This window comes from Condylura cristata, unplaced genomic scaffold, assembly GCF_000260355.1.
Source record: "Condylura cristata isolate star-nosed mole 26May11 unplaced genomic scaffold, ConCri1.0 scaffold00012, whole genome shotgun sequence".
Lineage (NCBI taxonomy): Eukaryota > Metazoa > Chordata > Mammalia > Eulipotyphla > Talpidae > Condylura > Condylura cristata.
The window spans coordinates 20,567,997-20,588,537 of NW_004567113.1; the positions used below are offsets into that span (position 1 = coordinate 20,567,997).

Genomic DNA, 20,541 nt, shown 5'->3' on the forward strand with positions numbered 1-20,541 from the left:
CATCATGCTCCAGGCAGAAGGAAGGAATAATGAGTGAAGGGCCACAGGTACCTCTGCTGAGATAAATCTTGTTCCTTAAAGTCTTTGTAGAAGCCCTTCAGACAACCCAGTTTTAGCAACCAGGATATAAGCAATGCTTCTGCTTATGTTGCTTCGGCTTTTATCCTTAGTGACACGTGTTTCTTGGTCTATCTGGGTCTGGGAATGACTTTTAGCTTAAGGTTTTTGGTTAGTTCAAATATAATTGGCACTCTGCCCTTTGGGCAAGAGAAAATGGATACAAGGTGGATGACTCTGTCAAGGCTTCTATCACAGTGTGTTTATAATGGCATTTCAACCCCGAATGTGTTTTATTCAGAACTTTATTAAGACTTCTACTTTTCCAATTTGATCTTCGTTTCTTGTTTTTTCAGGCCATAGGAATTTTTTTTCCTCCTTGGGGTGGAGAGTGGTTTCACCAGTCTTACATAATACATACATACATATATAACCACACATATATATGTATGGTGTATACATGATATACATATATATGTGATCAGATATAACCATGCCATATTCCATCCTGAAAATGTCTTATATCCAAGTGTTTATAATCAGCAAAAAATATTCTATTTTTTTTGTTAGATAAGTTGAACATTATGATTTAACACTAACATCCCTGTATTTAATACTAAAAATAATTACATTTACTTTGACTTAATTGGTCACACATGCCCCCAGAATATTTCATTTCAAGAAAAATACTTTATAGCAAAAAATATATATATTCTTTTCCAGAAAGTTCATCTATAGTATTTGGGAAGCTAAGAGTACACAAAAATATACAGTTAAAATATTAAAAAAAAATTATCAGTAACTCCTAAAGTAAATTTCAAAACTTACATTTTTGAAGGAAACACGCACTCTTTAATTATTCATAGGAATTGCCTTTGCTCTTTCTGGAAAGTTTGAAAAATACCATAATGACACAGATAATAATGTAATGGCATGACTGTGCCTATGGCAGAACTGTCATTTTTGATTGTTTGATTAATGCTTAGTTTTCCTGATAAGTCTGTCATTGCGCCGATCACTCTTCAATATCCACCTCAGCCATTTAGTTCTTCTCAATGTATAAGGATCAGGATGTCAACAAGGTGCTGCTGGAGACCCACAGTTTGCAACACACAAACAAAATGTCACTCTGCTTTTATTTCTTGAATTCACCTATTGTCTTCCATGTGACAATTCCTATATTTTTTTGCTGGAGTGGAGATGGTAATAGAATTAGGCACAGAGGAATCCAAAATTTTGTCAAAATGTGTGTCAGCTTTAAATTCGGAGGTTTTTGTAAAGGTTTGAACTATTACTAAAAACATGTTCTGGTATCCTGATTAGATCTGCCTAAAGTACCAGCTGTGAAAGTAATCTAGGCTTGTGTATTTGTTACCACATGATACAAACTCAGCAACTATATGAATATGAATCCAGTACAACTGTGTGGCTCCTAGAGTTAACAGTTAGAGAGATGCCAAGTGTTTCTTTATCTTCTGGTACCCATTACACATGTCAGTCTTCAATAAATGTGTGTAGAGATCATTGTTGTGTATAAGTTTACTCTTTCCAATTTTCTTTATGTTTTTGATCTACTAAACAAACTTGTCTCATTGAATTTAAACATGATTTCACATTGAAGTTAAATCTAGTTTTTTCTCTCTTTACATCTACTTCGTGCTCCATGGGAGATCACTGTTACCCTCATTCTCTCTGAAGTTATCAGCAGTTCAGATTTTCCCTCACTAATTCCAGACTTTTTTTCTCACTTCTATTTTAAAGTAGCTATAACTATCTAGTTTATGACATATAAAATAAAAACTTAAAAACAGGAAATTATCTTCATAGAAGTAGTAGTAAATACTGCTCGTTGAACACTAATATCTAAGCACTGTGTATAATTTTTTATGATCAATAGTCAGATGACCACAAGTCTGCAATGTATGTGTAACTATTCCATATAACAGCTGAGGAAACTTAGACTCAGAGAGGTTAGGCATTGTAAATAAAATTACACCAGTAGGAGTGACATTCCCTGGATTTGAAGCCAGGGATGTCTGATTACAAAGATCATGCAATTAGTCATTTTAGCATGACTTTATAAAGTAAGCATACTGAGAAAAGTTCACTATTAATGAAGATATTTCCCTGTCTTCGAGCTGCCTGTAATTAATGGTCATGTGTATCGATAAAAAGTAGCCAGAGCATGGCCTACTTCAGGAATCACAAGAGTCAACATTGTACAGCACAGGAGGAAATAGGTACAGAAGTGTTCTTGGTTGACTAAACAGCAATGGTTGAAAGAAAAAGACTCCCTTCACCCTTCCCAGGTTCTTCATGCAATGAAAGAAGAGATTTCTTCTCTTTCCAAAAAATCACCTCTTGAAGGAGGGAGGCGAAGGCCAAATCAACAGTGTGTTAGAGCAGAAATAAGCATTCAGCCTTCTCCATTCATGTACTGGACTTAATGATATGATGACATTGCTAGTATATTTCCACTGGCCACTGTCCTGACAGTTCTGTCAAAAAGCCATTTTTAGAACTGGGGGCTCATGTATGACTTTCCTATTTGTACATTAACTGTTACAACCTTTCACATTCTCAAGTTTGTGAAAAGATGAGGTTGAATAGTAAAGATGTTTGCAGGTGTAGTCTCTTGCCCTCAATGTGGGTTTACAGCTCTTAAAATTTTTTTTTGAGGAAAGCTGTCTGTTTGATGTGGATGGTGGTGAGAGTTATTTATGTAATATGGAGCCAATGTGAGTCGGCAGTGAGGAGAAATTTCCCAGTTAATTATCTAGCATTTGGGTTTGGGTCAAAGTGAATTAAAGTATAGCTTTCAAACTTGAGTAATCATATTCAGAGTTATGCCCATACTTATAGGGAGGGTGCTGATACACACACACACATTATGTATGTATATATCTGTATGTGTATGTGTGTGTGTTTTCAAGTAAAAAGGGTGTGAATGGAATCTGTACTTCCACTACTCCTAATCCCATGTGGCTAAAGCTTGGGCATCAGTCTTCCTGGCCAAGAGACACATTTTTATTTTCCCCCTCAACATTACTAAAAACCACAAATGTGGAGAGGAAAATGCCTATTCATTAATGTCAGACACTGATTCAAATGCTTTACAGGTCCCAGGACTGCATTAAATAAACGTTCACATAAAGTATGAGTCAGAAATGGCTCTCTCAGACTTGTTTTTGATATGTGATTGTTTTGAGCATTCAGGCAGTTTGTAAAATATATATATTTGAGGTGGAAATGAATGTCCTTTCAGTTTATAGTGGTAGTTTTAAATACCTTTATTTTAGTATCCAAATGATTGGTTTTATTTTTCAATTCATTAAGACATATTCCTTACCAAAAATATTAATATTTGAAGGCGGGTATCTAGATAATTAAAATCTGAGAATGCCTTTTTCTTTCTCTCCAGTGGAATAGGTAGGTAGGTAGATGTCTGTATCTCTATATATATGAATATATTTCTTTGTGTAGCTCCAAGTATATGTGTTTTTACATGTGTCTTTATATGTGTGGATATATAGGCCCATTCAGAAGTCATGATTAAAATACCAGCAAATGCGTCAGGAAAAGTTTCCAAAGAAGAAAAGTCATCAATATAATTAACTAAACACCATATTTTACATCTCCCTTTATTTATTTACTAAAACTTTTTGAAAACTAACACCATCACACAAATTAGCATAGATTAGCTCAGGTTATATAGAGATTGTGTTTTTCAAAAGTTGATTTGAGGCCCTTCCTAGTGGAGTGGCAGGTTAAAGCACAGCACTGAGAAGCTAAAGCCACTTCCTCATGAGTTCAATCCCCAGCCCCAGAGGTGATCCACATGGTGCGACAGACCTCTCCTGGCCCACCTGCTGCTCCTCTCAGCAGTGTACTTGTCAGTCGGCCTGTTCTGCTCCCCACTCTGTCTCTGGTGAATCCTCTCACTGCACCTGCACCTCTGGCTTGTATCCCAGTTCTATCTGAATAAATAAATCTTTAAGAAAAATAGTTGATTTAAGATTCAATCATGTGCCCCTTGGAAGAAAATAGGTGTGTCTACAAAAGACTCACCCATACTTAGGTTCTTTGAGGGGAGAGAAAAAAGAAAAGTATCTCAGCCAATAGTTTAAGATAATTCATAGTTTCATCTCTCTCTCTTTTTTTTTAAAGATTTTATTTTATTTGTGCATACAGAACTGGGATACAGGCCAGAGATGTGGAGGGTGAGAGAATTCACCAGAGACAGAGTGGAGTGCAGAACAGGCAGATCAACGAAATACACTGCTGAGGGGAGCAGCGGGCGGGCCAGGAGAGGTCCGCCACGCCATGTGGTCACCTCCGGGGCAGGCGGGAATCGAACTCATGAGGAAGCGGCTTTAGATTCTCAGTGCTGTGCTTTAACCCGCTGCACCACCAGGGAGGGCCTCTCTCTTTTTTTTTAATAGAATTAAAAGACATTCAGGAAGTATAAATAAAAGGAAAGAATTTAAATTATTTTGGCTACATAAGATCAAAAATTGTTGATGCTTTCATTTTTCTTCACATATTATTAATTTTTCACTGACTTCTTTAGTATCTCGCAGATTCATATACATCATGAGTAAAATGTCCCCACTATCCAGGGGATAGCCAGCACTAAGGTGGAAACCGGCAGGTTTAAGTGGCTGTACACCTTGAACGTCCATTTCTCTCCCGCAGCAGTCACAGGAAAATGAAACTCAGAGGGAATAAAGCAATTCGGTGACTGATCATCCTCCCACTAGCTGCTGTGGTGTAGCCATGCTACAATTTTATTTTTAAATTAAGGCTACTGAATAAAAGACTGATTCATGGGATATATATTCTACACACCATGCTTCCAATGGATTAAATAACTACTGATAATTTATCAACATAAGATTTTTTATTTGTTCGCTCCATTTACTTTACAACTAGTTAACTAGTTTTATTCTGGGGTAATCAAAGAGTGTAACCAGCACTCTGTTTCACACTGGGATCCAGCTAGGGAAAGTCTAAAGAACTCTACTTAGAGAGAGCAGTCTGCCATGTGGACACTGCTTCTGTGGAGTGGTAGTAGTTTACCCTCACTACTCTGTTCTTTGTTGAATTTTTAGGAGGTTTGTCTGAGCACATACATGAGTACTATGTAAGAATAAAGTGAAAAGTAGCATCTCTGACTAAGTATTATAATGCCAGACACCCAAAAAGGTTCTTTTTTGTAAGAAGGTATTAGAAGGCCCATTGGGGGAAACTGAAATGCCTGAGTTCCTTTTGTTTCTTGATAGAGTCGGCTCTGGAAGGCCTTGATGACCTAGGTACTATTTACAACAACATTGGCCAGCAGCTGAATGAAACAATGAGGCGTCGCAGACATGCAGGAGAAAACGATTACAACATTGAGGTGCTGCTGGGCGTGGATGACTCTGTGGTTCGTTTTCATGGCAAAGAGCATGTCCAAAACTACCTCCTCACCCTGATGAACATTGTGAGTAGTGATTCCTTTTGAGGCTTTTTGATCTTTTGATTCATTTCTCCTCTTTTGTTAGCATCTTTTGGTGACTGTGTGAGCCTGACCCAGAGCTCACAGGTTTGGATGAAGCCTGAGCCCCTCATCCAAAATGTGTGAACAACTACATTCAATTCAAATATTGATCTGCATAGTTAGCAGACAAGACTGCAAAAAAGAAAGGAAGCCTGAAGCAACTTTTTCTTTGGGGTGATTACCTAGTTTTCTACAGTTGCAGGGAAAATGATAAACTTTAAAAAACTATCATGGAATGATGGCATGGATTATGATTTTCATTTTTTGCTCTGGGGATAATGAAAGCACTCAGGTCTCTGTCCACCTGCCTTCATGTGAATCACGAGAAGTGAAATATTCTTTCTGCATCATTTTTCAAACCAGTTGACAAAGAGTGCTTTGGACTTGATTACTCTCTGTGCATGCTTGTTTTTAGACCTTTTGAGCTAAACTGATCGTTTCCAGCATTATATAATTGATGGCAACATATTTGCAAAGTATACTCAACTCTTGGCACAGTGCTGATCTGCAGTCATAAAAGAATCTAAATTTGTCCTTAATTTTCTCTTTTATGGGCCTTAATTACATACAGAAGAAATCTAGTCAACATCTTTAAACGGGCATTCCTTTGTTGTCATTTGGCAGAGGACAACTGAGGAGAAATAATGCATAAACCACCTACCTCTAAAAGTTAATTGATATCATGCTGCACTTTTTAAAATTTTAGCTCCTAAAATTATGAAAAATACATCAAAGTGACTTAAGTAATACATTACCTAAGACTGTTTTTGCCCTCTTTTAACTTTTCATGCATCTTTAGACATCAGTATTGTATTACCTTTCCTTTTCCAGGTTTACGATTTCAAACAATTACTCTGAGGAAGAAAGAATGTCATTATCACTAACTAAGATTTTATATTTTGTAATACATCAGCCTATAAGCTAAATGTGATTTTGCTCACTGAGATGTCAGTTTATAATATTCTCCATATGCCACGTCTGTGTGAGATGGAAAGGAGTACAGAAATCCAAGCACATTTGGATTTGTTGATTGGCTCTAATTCCTCTTATAAGGTCAAATTAGCACATAGAAAATAACTATATGCTTCTAAACATCCTAAAATACAGGGAAGGACAGCCCTGTGCCGCTAAAAATGATGACTTTTCCATTTAAAATTTCAATAGTGCTCAGATTAAGGACTTTCAGCTGATTTTACAGACAACTCCCACTGCTCTCCAACTGGATAATTTCAGGCTTCCCCAGAAGACAGGTAGACAGCTTTAAGCATGACAGACAACACTGAATCCCTTTCTCTCCTATCCCTACCCCCAATGCTCTACAGTAGACCATTAGATAACAGAAATGAGTGTGTCTTTGTCTCAAATTTATCAAGTACTTAAGAATTGAAGGTTAGAAACAAAACCAAAGATAACATTCTACTGAAACTATAATGGGAGTTTAGGCTTCTTATAGAAATCTGTAAACCTTCTTTCTTACATTTAGCAATGCTAGAATTATTTTGATCTGTTCTAGCCATGCTTTACAACTCACGTGGCTATGTAAAATTGTGACTCAGCAAATTTACCCAACACAACATAGAGGTTTTCTTCAAGTGTCACATAAGTTCGCTGACAGAACCTATGAAAGAAACTCAACAGCAAAAAAAGGTCTATCTCTTGGCCTTCATTTTGGGAGAAATACGTTACTGAAGAGGAGAAAAGAACATAATTCTTTTCATCTCATTTGGTACCTTTACCTTAGTTGACTAGTCAGCAAATAGGTTCTATCTTTAGTTTCCCTGATAGTCAATTTAATTACATTCCAGAGTCCAAATGGTCTTTCTTATTCAGCTTCTGAACTAACAGAGTACTTTCAGATCCAAGTGATTTGCTTCATATTGTTCCTTCAACTTAAAATGAACTCCATTTCATAAAGGAAGCTTGTATTTCTTATTTCCAAACTTTAAAAGGGTTTCTAAATTATTAAATGTTAAACATATGTCAAATAAAGGACTGGATAAATGAACAAATGAGGATAATAGCACAGAGGTAGATTATGAACAATCTTGGGAGACAAAAACTCTGGATTCAAAGTAAGATATAAATGACAGATGAAAGCTTTTTATCAGCTTGATGATATAATGAAAGCGGTGTTTAAGAAGTAAACCAGAATTTATTGGGCATTTCGTATTTTTTCAAGTATATTAGAAGATGTTAATTATTACCATTTTTTTTTCTGGAGGAAACAAAGGTTTTAAAATGTTAGTAAAATTGAGGTAGATTTATCAAAATTATTTATAGCTTGTTGAAGTAGTCTTAAAGAAAAATAATGTGGTGGTAATAATTATTAACAGAAGACAAAGGAGGGCCCTCACTGATGGCATGGGGGTTAAAGCACAGCACTAAGAAGCTTAAGCCACTTCAGCATGAGTTCGATCCCTGTCCCGGAGGTGACCCACATGGCGTGGCAGACCTCTCCTGACCCACACTCTGCTCCCCTCAGCTGTGTACCTCATCAGTTGCCCTGTTTTGCTCCCCATTCTGTCTCTGGTGAATCTTCTAACTGACCCTGCACCTCTGCCTTTACCTCAGTTCTGTATGCGTTAATAAAATAAACCTTTAAAAAATAATAAAATGTTAATAAAAATGAGTTAGATTTATCAAAATTATTTATAGTTTGTGAAATAGTCTTAAATAAAAAATAATGTGGTGATTATAATCACTCGGAGAAGACAGTGGAGCTCCTGGTTGATGAACACATCCAGAAAGTAAGAAATATGAAAATGGATAGCAATTATCCAACTCCCCAAGGAGGGGTTCTCTTATTTGTTCAGGTCTGTTTAAGAAAACAGTCCTTAAGACAACAATAGATACATTTTTACTCTGTTTAAATCATTGTGATGATATAAAGAAGTTCTTGACAGGTTAAGACCAGGAAGCACAGGGTTTGGTAGAGCCTAGGAAATAGAAATGACTTCTGACTGTTTGATCTGAATGAAGTACTAGTTGGTGCTATAAAGTCATGACTTGTTTTTTATTAGCGCTAGTAAGTTCTTACCAAGTTATTAGGTGAAAGTCAGTTAAAAAGACATTCAACGTCTATGTTCCATGAATTCTAATCCTTTTGTAGCCTGAATTTCTTTCAGCTAATACAATATTTAACTAGTATTTACCTAACTCTACAAATCACTGACATACATTCTTTGCACAGTCACATATTCAGTGTTACATATCTTGGTGGTGCTGTTTGAAAGCTTCACTATCTTATTGGTATCCTTTCTTTGTTGTTTTTACCTATGCTTTCCTATATAATATATCCACTTTGACTATATGAAGGAAAGATTAGAGAAAATTTTTCTTAATTTCCAAAATTGACTAAAATAAACCCACCTAGTTGCTTCCTAATCAGACAATCCTTAAACTAGACCTTGTGTATTTTTCACAATCACTATAAGTTGTCATCAGAATATAAAATCCATGAGTGTTGAAACTACTAGCTAAAATACCAAATGAACATTATTTGTGTGAAACTGAATTAATTCATTAAACATTTATGGCATCATCAGTACAGTGACCTCTACCCCCAAAATACTTGTAATATTAAAGAAAAACCAGAAATTCTGGTATTTTTATTTTCAAAGGCCATAAAAAACATATTCCTATAACCCTTTACTTTACACATGAGACAATAGCAGCACACATATTCTGCACTATTTTGGTTAGAGTAACTGCTGTTGACCAAGAGAAATGAGCTAAGAAATAAGAATAAGCTTCACAAACACCTTTTTTCAATCTCTGTAGTGTCCAGAATCCAAACAATGACAGTGAATATCTTGATAATTGAATTCACTCTTACATCTTTGTTTTTGTTTTTTCGGTTTCTCCAAAATAACTTCCATCCTACTGTTCTGTACCGTCCTGCTTCTGTTGCCCCACTTCTATCTTTTCTGGCGATATTTTGCTAATCAAGATCAGGAGCAACTATAAACTACTCTGAACCTTCCACAGATTACTCCCTCACTATAAAATGTGTGACTTGCTTGGCAGCACTTCTCCAGCAGGTGTCTGTGGGAGTGTAGTTGCTGTTCATTGTTACGTTTCCTACTGGCAGCATTTGCCACTTAGGACACATTCAATAAATTGTAATTGATTCCATCTTTTATATGTATCTTAATGCTAAACACCAGATATGCAATGGTGAACACAAAATACTCATTTCCTGTCCATACCAAGGCTACAGACTTGTGAGGAAATCAAATAAAACTGTCAGACATTAATATCAGAACTATGCAGAGAACAGTTTGCTTATAAAGAGGAAAAAAGGGTAAATAGCTGGTAGGGATTATGCATAGCTATGATGGTCAAGAAAGTCTTCTCTCAAGAAGTGATGAGTAAAAGAAAAAGCCATCATTGAAAGATGAGTGTCTTCCTTACTATTAAAAAAAAACTCACCATGCGAGGAGCCTGGCAGAAATTGGGTAAAAGAAGCACCTTTCCAGTCATGAGAGAAACTTGAATTCGATTTTAAATGAATCATCGGAAAGCATTGAATATATCTTTCTGTTTTATAATGAATAAGTTGGACAGGCTTATGGATAATGGAGACAAACCAATTACAAATCATGTCAGTATCTGTGCAAGAGATGATAGCTTATAGAACAATGCAATAATATGAGCATATATATTTGTGATAGCATCAGTACACTTGCCTCATGGATCAAAATAGGGAACTGAGGTAAAGGAAACAATTTAATTATAATTGTACTTTCCTATTTAAGTTGTTAACTCTTCAGCTCAGTTTGAACTCTGATGAATAACTGTGCCATTGTACATAGATGGGTTAGTGTAAGAAAAAAAAATTGATCGTGGAGAGTCAAGGTTACTGATGACATCTCTGAAAGTTTTTGATATCATCTAGTTTCAGATCAGGTTCCAAAGAATGATTTAATGTTGTTAAGTATAAAGGCGCTTTTACTACTACCAACCTACATTTAGTCTGTTCTGTGTCTTGTCTTGTGCTAAGTATTTTACATGAGTTATATAACACCCCTCAGCCTTGAGATTATTCATTTTCAGTCCCAGTTTATAAATGAGTAGATTGAGATTTTGAGAAATTAGGTGAGTTTTCTGGAGTCAGATTGCTAATAAGTGGCACAGCCAAGACATAAGTCTAGATAGATCTTTCTGCCTTCAGAGCCCAGAACTTTCTAAGCTTTACTGACTTCTGTTATAAAGTTAAGGTATTTTGTATATCCCTCACCACATAAAACTCTGACGTCTTTCCTGTACGTGTTCCGTGTCTTGTTAGAATACTATCATGCCTTTGAGAAGAGAATTCATGTACTCTGTGTATTAGGTCAGCTAGCAATTTGGTTTAAGATTCTCTCAAGCAGACTTTGTGGTTAAAAGGCGGGTTGTTTTCTCTCAGTGGACAAGGTGTTTCTTGACACCAACACTGCTACGTGTGGCAGGTCCTTGTCATTTGCTAAGATCTGTGAAGTAATCTGAGTCTACCTGTGTTGTAAGATTTTCAGTGCCTTGTAGAGAATTGCATCTCTTGAGATAAATGACTTAACTCAGAATTTACCAAATGAAAACATCTGAAAGTATACTGCTAGTGTGAAAACCAGTATTGTACTTCCATGTGATCATTAATAATGAGGAAAGATTTCATTGATTATTTTTATGATAAACTCACTATTTTGGTTTGTTTTGATTTAACTTTTAAAATTCAAATTAGCTACTCAATAGACAATGAACTGATTGCATAAATGTTTTATATGGACATGGTAAGCTTCCCTACCTAATATTTCTAAGCAAAAATACATATTCCACAGAAGAAATCTGGTTCTACAAAGCACTAATGTATTTATTCAAGAGTTAGTAAATATGTGTGGTTACTGGTTACTTAGTGGTGATTACATTTCCATACTGTTTTTTTGATTTCTTAACTAATGTTTCTGAACAGATTGAATGTATAAGTGCAAGGCAGATTTATCTGGAGAATAAACGCGTTCAGGCAGCCTCAGCAAATAAGTTAGCAGTTTTCTGTTTTGAGTTTTGATTAATTTCTTCTATTTGAATTCACATCAGTTTCATAGACAGACAGGGTGGAAAGAGCACAATGGATTATGGGGGACAATGGGTGTTTTAGTGGTAGGTTGGGGGAGGAAGATGATATACTTCTAAATACTAACAATGATGTAAACCAATGAAATGTCAATAAAAATTATTTACTAATTCTCTAGGCATTTATTAACCGAGAGTGCATTTCCTCTCAGTTCAGATTCTACTAGATTGTAGGGAGGAAGCAGTTCATAAAATGTAACTCCTTTCACAAGAAGCTAATTCTAGCCCATGAAATAAACAAATGAAGTAAAAATAATAAAATATATTGTTTCAAAAGATTCAGCCACCAAGAACTATGTAAACATGATTGAAAAAGAGGGGTGTGGTTTGGCAAATAATACTATGGCAGATGAAGTTTTCTTAGAGGATGTGTCATTCGAGTTGGTATTTAGAAAATCAGTTGGCATTTCCCTCCTCGAAAAAGAGAAGATGGTTCTTGGAAAGGTGAGGACAGGTTGGGGAAGGATACTGAAGTGGTAGGTTATTGTGTCTTCCAAGTCACTTGATGTAGGTAACACTAGAGTATTTCCGGGAGATGGCAGAAAGTGAAGCTGGAGAGTGAAGTTGTAACAAGTTTTAGAAATATTTGCCACCAAAGAGTTTACTGATGAAGAGTCATAATGTTTTAAAGAATAGGCTCATGGTCGGTCTGCATGTACAGGAGAATTCTGAACATGTTAGAATGGCTTGAAGGAAGAGATTCTGCTAGGTGGTGTGGCACAAACATGAACACATAGTATCTAAGGGTCAGTTTATCTGGTTCCAAATTCCGGGCGTTTACACTCTGCCTCCCTGCCACAGCATAAATTCTGCTACATGTGCATCTTCTATGAACATGTACTCCTCTCCTAGAATGTCCTGGACCCATCGTTCTTGAAGACAGTTCTCACATCACAGATGAAATAGCTATTCATAGTGTACTGCCCTAAAGTTTCCTTTGATTTTTACTGGAAACTCAGTAAAAATATGTTTTCTTGGGCCCTCCCTGGTGGCGCAACGAGTTAGGATGCAGCACTGCAAGCTGATCGCGGCCACTTCAGTGCGAGTTTGATCCAGGCCCGGGAGGCCCTGGAGGTGACCCACATGACGTGGCAGACCACTCCTGTCTGATCCTCTGCTCCCCTCAGCAGTGTACTTCGTCGATCCGCCTGTTCTGCTCCCCACTCTGTCTCTGGTGAATCCTCATACTGACCCTGGGCCTCTAGCCTGTACCCCAGTTTTTTATGAATAAATAAATTTTTTAAAAAGTATACTTTTTCTCAGTTTTATTTCGATCTTTATTTTCTCCAGAGTCCTCAAACAAAGAAAAGTTTTTCAATTTGGTGAGGGAATCCTCTCTCACTGTTGGAGAAAGGAAATCAATTCTACTTGAACTTTTGGTATGTTTCCACTGTCCAAAGGCCAGGAAGGGTATGACCTTATGCTGAATTGGCAATTCTTGATCCACCCAAAGCTCCTTTGAAGCTTAAAAGGGTTCTCCCTGGTGGTGCACCAGGTTAAAGCACCACATTATGAAGTTCTACGAAGACATTGCAGCACGAGTTCCACCCCACATGGTACAGCAGATCTTTCCTGACACACCCGCTGCTCCCCTCTGCATTGTACTTTGTCAATCTGCCTGTATCTGGTGAATTCTCACACCCACCACACCTCTGGCCTGTACCCCAGTTCTGTAACCATAAATAAATAAATCTTAAAAAAAAAGGTAACACATAATTAATAAAAACGACAGTCTCATAATTGTTAAAAATAAACACTTTTTTCCTGATAACCTGCCCTACTGGAGAACTAGCAATTGGGCTCTAATTCCCTGAGTAAAAACATGTGAAAGTTTTAAGCAGTTATGATAGCATCCACCTGAAAAGAATATATTTTAAGCTGCTGAGTGTGGAGTTGGACAGTAAGGGGTAAGTCTGAGAGATGTCTGCAAGACTTGGTAATGGTGGTACTTGGAGAAGAAGATAAATTGAGGCAGATTTTGTCTTCTTTTCATTATTCTTTTACTTTTATTTAATAATTTTTATTAAGGTAGTACCATAACATTGTCAGGTTTCAGATATACAGCCTTATCAATCAGCATTTGTACTGAGTTCCGTTCATCACCAAAGTCTAGTTTCCACCCATCATCCTCCAGTTGACCCTGTTTTCTAAATGACCCTCTGGCCCTGCTCCCTTTCCTTCTGGCCACCAATATTGTCATAGTCGAAAGTTTTCTGTTTTGTTTTGTTTGACTCATTCATTTGTTTTGTTTCTTTACTACTTATGGTTTAGTCTTTAAGTGTGACATTCAGAAAGTAGCAGCTTTTTAAGAAGGCAAAAGGTACTTTGAGATATAGGTATATTTCCAAATAGCTACAGGAACTGTTTGCTACAGTTGAACAGATGGCTCTGGAGCATCAAAAAAGCAAATCCATGTTATAGATAAAAACATTTGGAATTCATCAGCATATAGATATTGGTTGAAGAAATTGCAGTATATGAAATATTGCAGAAAAATATGTGAGGTGAGAATTGAAACCAAAAGTTTGAGATGTACTGATATGTGGCCCAAATGAAGAACAGGGAAATAATTTTACTGGAGAAAGTTGTGCAGCATTCTGTAGGTGTGTTAATTTGTCATGATGAAAGAAATTTGAGATAACTAGTAAAAAAGAGGAACCCAAAAAAATTATAGAGAGAAGTGAGTTGATTTTTAGGAAGTGGGAAAGAGCCTTAGATGAGTTCAGACTTCACCTGTCACAGAAATAAAGAGACAAGGTAGCTATGAAGAGAGCATAAGCTTTGTTGTCACATAGACGACAGAATTTAATTTTGTGTGTGCTCATCCTCTGGAGTAAAAATTACACAACTTCTCTGGACCTCAGTATCTTTTTAACATAAATGATTAGCACATCCCCTGAACCTTCCCTGGTGGTGCAGTAGGTTAGTAAGTAGCAAGCTAGCTGCAGCCACTTTAATGCGAATTCAAACACTGGCCTGGGGGTGACCCACATGGCGTTGCAGACCTCTCCTGACTCACCTGCTGCTCCCCTCAGCAGTGTACTTAGTCGATCTGCCTGTTCTGCTCCCCACTCTGTCTCTGGTGAGTCCTTTCACTGCCCCTGCACCTCTGGCTTGTACCCCAGTTCTGTATGTATAAGTAAATTTTTAAAATCTTAAATAAAAACAAAATCTCCTGTACAGGGACTTAAGCCCTCCTGATAATGTTGACTTTTTGCACTTGTTTTTCCTTTGCCTAGAGTGCTTCTTCCTCAAGTAGGTCCATACCTGTGGCCTGCCTGCCCTGGGTGTCCTGTGAACACACATCAAATAGCTTCTCCCTCTATCTTCTTTCCTCTATCTCATCAGATTTCTTTTCTTCATATTCTAATGAAATTATCTTGTTTGCTTACCACTTTGTATTTGATTTATTCATGCTTATTGTCTATTTTACTTGTTAGAACATACTCATGATAAGAACAGAGACTCAAAATCATTGACTATTCCGTTCCTTGCTCCTAAAATAATTAGGCACATAACAACTGTTCTGTAAATATTTGATAAGACTATTTATAAGAAGTATCAATAATTATTATTAGTCTGAGATTGGAGGTAGGGGAAGAGGTTGTCAGGTTGGGAGATAGCATCTATTCTAAATGAAGGAAATATAATAGCAATGGGGCTAAAATCAAGTGCAGAACGTGTATAACTTTTAGCTCTACAGAGATAGTGGAGTAGTTGTGGATAATGTATTTCTTCCTAGGCCACTTCATAATTATTTAGGTTCAGCTAAAATTACCCAATCTCACTATCATTACTTAATAAAACTAGCAGTCCTTTTTTAAAAACAAAATATACATTTGCACCACTTATTCGCTCTTTTGGTGAATACTAATTCTAATGATAGCTAACAATTTTTTGTTCCCATATTTGCAAGGGGCAGACAATATTAACTTGTGTACACATACATAATCTCATATATTCTTTCTCAGCAATCTTATATAGACAGTACTAAGTTATCCCATTTTACAGATGAGAAAAGTGAGGCAGAGAGCTAAGTAACATGAACAGTGTCATGTAACTAAGGTCAGACCCAGGTAATCTGGCTGCAGAGCCCAGACTCAACTACTCGGCCACACTGCCTCTCAAGATCTAATCCACCCATCTAAAAGAAAAATGATTGTTGCTGTGTTGAAGCCAGACAAAGCTGTTCATCAGCTAGTTAGACAAAGCAGGTCAGATTGTCCTGCCAGGGAAATGTCCTGAGAGAAATTGTCCTGTCCGGGAACAAACCTGGAAGAAATTTTCCTTTCAAGGAAAGGGAATACTTGATTTGATTTTACCTTTCCCCCCCAACCCCCTCAAATCATTGGCAAGCCCTTCCAATTTAAGGTCATCTGAAAATTGAATTAGAGTTCTGTTTACCCCTTCTTTCAGCTAATTTAATAAAGACTGGGCTCAACCCTGAACACCTCATAGAAAATCTACCCATGCTCCAATAGACTGGCTCCTTAGAGAGAATTTATTCAATTTTGCATAGACAAACTTTGATATGCATTAGGTGGTGTCAATTACCTGACTTCTTAGGATGTTAATGCTTAACGCTTCCCTTACAACTCAAAACACTGTTTATAAATTGCAGTAGTCTTATCTTGCTTTTTCAGTTTCTGCAATGACCTGCTCTAGCTTCTCTCTATTTTTCTTGGTAACTTTTAAAGAATATCTTTGTATCGACGATCACAAAATCCTTATCTTTGGTAATTTCGGAGTCCAGTTCCTCACTTCTTGAAATTTAAATGAAGATTATGAAAAGGAAATGAAATTTTAAAGTTCTCTTTCTGAATACTTTCCACACTATTTTCTGATAAACTCAGCAGCAGCAAATCACTATTGATTATTTTAAAACAGATCTGTGCACGGTGCCAGTGCAGTGGCGGAAGGGAATCCTCTCACCAGGTAGAATATGGTCAAAAGTAATAGTGGCGTGAGAAGGCTGAGGTGTGCATTCTTTTCTCTGTGTATTGTGTGACCTTAAGCAAGGTATTTTGCTTTTTTTGGTCTCATTTACTTTTTCTGTACAATAGAGACCATGATATTTCTGAAGTTGTTACAATGACTCCTTAAGTTAATATCGGTAAAATATGTAGGAGAGCGTCTGGTCTCTGGAGTGTGCTATATAACATTAACTTTTCTTTTTGTTGTTGATATTGCTATTACTTGGGGAAAACGGTTTTTACTTTCATTAAGAATTGTAAAAATGCTTCCTTAAATATTATTTTCATTTATTCTAACAGATTCAGATGGTTCATGTAATATATATGTGTATTTCTTATCATGTTTATCATTTATTGAGTGTTAAATTTGTGATTAATTTAAAGCCAGATCATGAGCGTGTTCATATCTTTCTATGTTTTAATAAGATGACACCAGAGCAACCTAAATAAAGTTGCCTTTAATGTCTTTGTTTCTTAAAGAAAAATGACTTATTGATTGTTTTCAAGTTAGAAAATTTTACAAATCTTATTGAATTTTAAGGTAGCGATTTGATCTGCGTAAATACATAAAAAGCAGACATTCAGGTGTATTCACAGCCGGCTCTTTACCACCGTCTGCAATGTCCATACTGCCACCTGCTGGCACAAGCTTTTGTACGCTATTTCGACTATATTTTTGAAAAAATATTAACTGATTTTTCTCATATTTGCTAATTTAAATAACACCTTTATTTTAATTAAGTTTAAACAGATTTCAAGGGTAAATGTCTTGAAGCCCTTTTCGATGAAAACAAGATGGGGTCAGGTGTTTTTGGTTCTCTTTTCAGGTAGGTTGTCAAGATTCATCCACAAACCTCTAAAACGCTAGCGTGGATAGGTACCTGGGTCTAAAGTGCTTTGTATTTGGCTGAGGGTGGTTTTGTGGCTATCTCGTGAAGCAGGCAGAACAAATATGATCACAAGTTACTAATGAGAAAATAGACAGGTTAAGTGACCTAAGGTCACCTAAGGTCACTCAGTTTACTACTAGCATAATTGGGATCAGAATCCAAGTCTTTGAATAGTTCAAACTGTGATACTTATTATTTCTCCAACTTTTATTATGTCTATATATCTTAGAATATAAACCTTTTAGTGGCATTCTTTTTTAATTTTGCACTTGTGTTGGAACTATTATGTTAGGAAGCTCATACCAGATTGGCAAGACAGAAAGGATGGGGTAATTAGTCTGCAATAAGGCAGTATGAGGAGTGGAATAAGATAAGAGAATCTGCTCATGGCCAAGTGGTGATAAGAAATCACAGCTTTCTGCCTAGCATTCGATTTTTCTCTACATTTACTTGAAATCTACCCCTTTGATAGTGTAAACTCATGTTTTATTTTTTGTAGCTGTAGAGAAGTAATAGAGTCTCTTTTCTGAAGAGCGACTAATAAATCATCTTTATAGGTTTTCTTTTCTATTTCCTATATCCCGCTCAGTTCTTAATTCCCTTTTTCCCTCTCATAATTTTTCGAACAATCTAAATGCATGTACTAAGTCTTTTAATCCTTTTCCAACTCTATGAGATAGTATTTTATTGTGTCCATTTGATTAAGTGTCAGAAAGATGAAGACCACCCAAGCAATGAGGAGTTGAACCAAGATGAACACTGAGCCGATTCAGTTCCCAGTGTCAAGCTCTTCACCTACATCTCCCAATCCAACTTTATATAACACATTTTCAAGGCTCCTCACTCCTTGCTTTTTGCTCTTCCCTGGATACATTTGTTTGTCAGTATCTCCTTTATTTTATTCTTTTAAAGATTTATTTATTTATGCATACAGAACTGGGCTACAAGCCAGAGCATCACCACAGACAGAGTCAGGAGCAGAACAGGCTGACTGATGAAGTATACAGCAGTGGGCGGGCCAGGAGAGATCTGCCACGCATGTGGTTACCTCCCTGGCTAGGAATTGAACTCGTGCTGGGTGACTGTTCCTAACTTCATAGTACTGCGCTTTAACCTGGTGCACCACCAGGGAGATCCCCCATTAGCTTATCTTGAACAATTATTAGGTTGGGTCTTGTTAATCTACACCTTATCATCCTTACTCTGTGAGGTAGTTTGCCTCCATACTAGCCATCCTTCACTTTTTTGTTCCATCTACAAATTCAGTAAGTATGCTTTTAGTCTGTATTTTAGGTCTTGATTTTTAAGTAGTGTGGTGCAATTTCATCAGATTCTGGAAATGTTTTATTTGAGATCTCTTGGTCAGTGTGATAATTCATAAATTTCTTGTATTTTTAGATTATTTTACTTTTTGTGAGCTGTATATCTTTTCAAAGATTCTCTGTGATTTTATAATGTCTTCCCCTGTAGTTTTTAAATTTCCTGTGCCTACCATCCAAGTGTCCTGGACCTTAAGGTGAATTGTAATTGGTCCCCGTCACTCTTTTAGTTATGGTGGTGAATATCAAGTATCTGTCCTCAGGAACAACTAATCTAACCTGATAACTCCACCTTCCCCATGTCTGCTAGCTTTTTGCCAACTTACTAAGTAAACTTTATTCACAGTGATTTTACATTAGTTCAATCAAAAGGTACAATGATGCTTTAGTTACTTGTTTGTCAGTAATTTACTGAGTGTTTTTTTTGTGTGTTAGGTAATCCCTACAGCTTCCTCTTCCTCTTCTGTATAAATGTTGGGTTGTGATCATAGAGGTTGTTTAAATCATTATGTCTATGATTTTAAGGTATAATCAAATCACTTGTATGAATGTTGAACTTTAAAAATAAGTAAAAAACAGTGATACAACTTTTCAGAGCTATACCCAGACTTGACATTTATATGATATGCAATATATAATCACCTTATTAATCTAAAGACAAAGGACCTCTACTTCAGGGCTTCTAAATACCTATTTCCTGAGATGCCCCCGCCCCCCCCCCTTGTTGACAGTGGTGGGGATGCTGGGAAGGCAGTTCATTCACTGACTGGCAGATATACACAGTTCTTGCACACCAGCTCCATTCCCATGGTTCCCCAGTCAGAGGTCACATCACGAGCAGGGACATGGGCATTAGGAAGCAAATCCCGGCTGTCTATTCTCTTCACATCACTAGGCCACTCTCAGGTAGTGGACACTTCACTAAAGTCACCCTTGTGTGGTTGTCTTTAGTGAATGTTATGTGTGAATTATGGCACACAAGAAATTTTTTTTAACACTAAAATAGTTTTTGAGAATATTCACTAAACTTCTGGTACTGTGGAGTTTATAAAATCAGTAACTTACATATCTAAGAATTAGTCCAAAGTTGTTGGTAAATTATCTCATTTTAGAGTTCAGTTTAAATCAAACTTAAACAGTGATTTCTTTGCTTAGTTAGGATTACAAGATTGACCCCTTAAATATTATGCATCTCATGATGGTCCTTTGTGTTAGCTTTCTTTTTAGTAGCTTTCTGCTTTGTTTCTAGGTGAATGAAATTTATCATGATGAGTCCCTTGGAGTCCATATAAATGTGGTCCTGGTGCGCATGATAATGCTGGGTTATGCAAAGGTAAAAGCGTCTTCAGTTATGTGAACTAGGAACAGTAAGGACTGGGTTAGCAAACAGAGGATTAAACTGATGGCATGATAGCTAAGTGTGATGTAGATAGGTCTTCTGTAGACCGCAGTTGCTCTGAACAAAAGAAGAGAAACTGCCACAATGAATGAAGCTCTCTAAGTGTGTGCAGATAATGAATGATTTTGTGTTAGTGCCATTTGCTTTTCTCCCCTCTATTTAAAGGAATTGTAGGTAGTCATCCTAATTTTAGTAATGACAGTATGAATGAAAACAAATGGATATCATTGTGATGTAAGATAATGTCCTTAGTCTA

General features: G+C 36.7%; 1 protein-coding gene across 1 annotated transcript in view; it reads left to right on the forward strand.

The window, feature by feature from the left end:
* ADAMTS3 (ADAM metallopeptidase with thrombospondin type 1 motif, 3) overlaps positions 1–20,541 on the forward strand; it is a 222,508-nt gene that overhangs the window by 165,638 nt on the left and 36,329 nt on the right. Inside the window, exons 5-6 of the mRNA XM_004681225.2 lie at positions 5,340–5,539; positions 20,136–20,219. Of these exons, the coding sequence (XP_004681282.1) occupies positions 5,340–5,539; positions 20,136–20,219 (284 nt within the window). The remainder of the gene's footprint in view (positions 1–5,339; positions 5,540–20,135; positions 20,220–20,541) is intronic.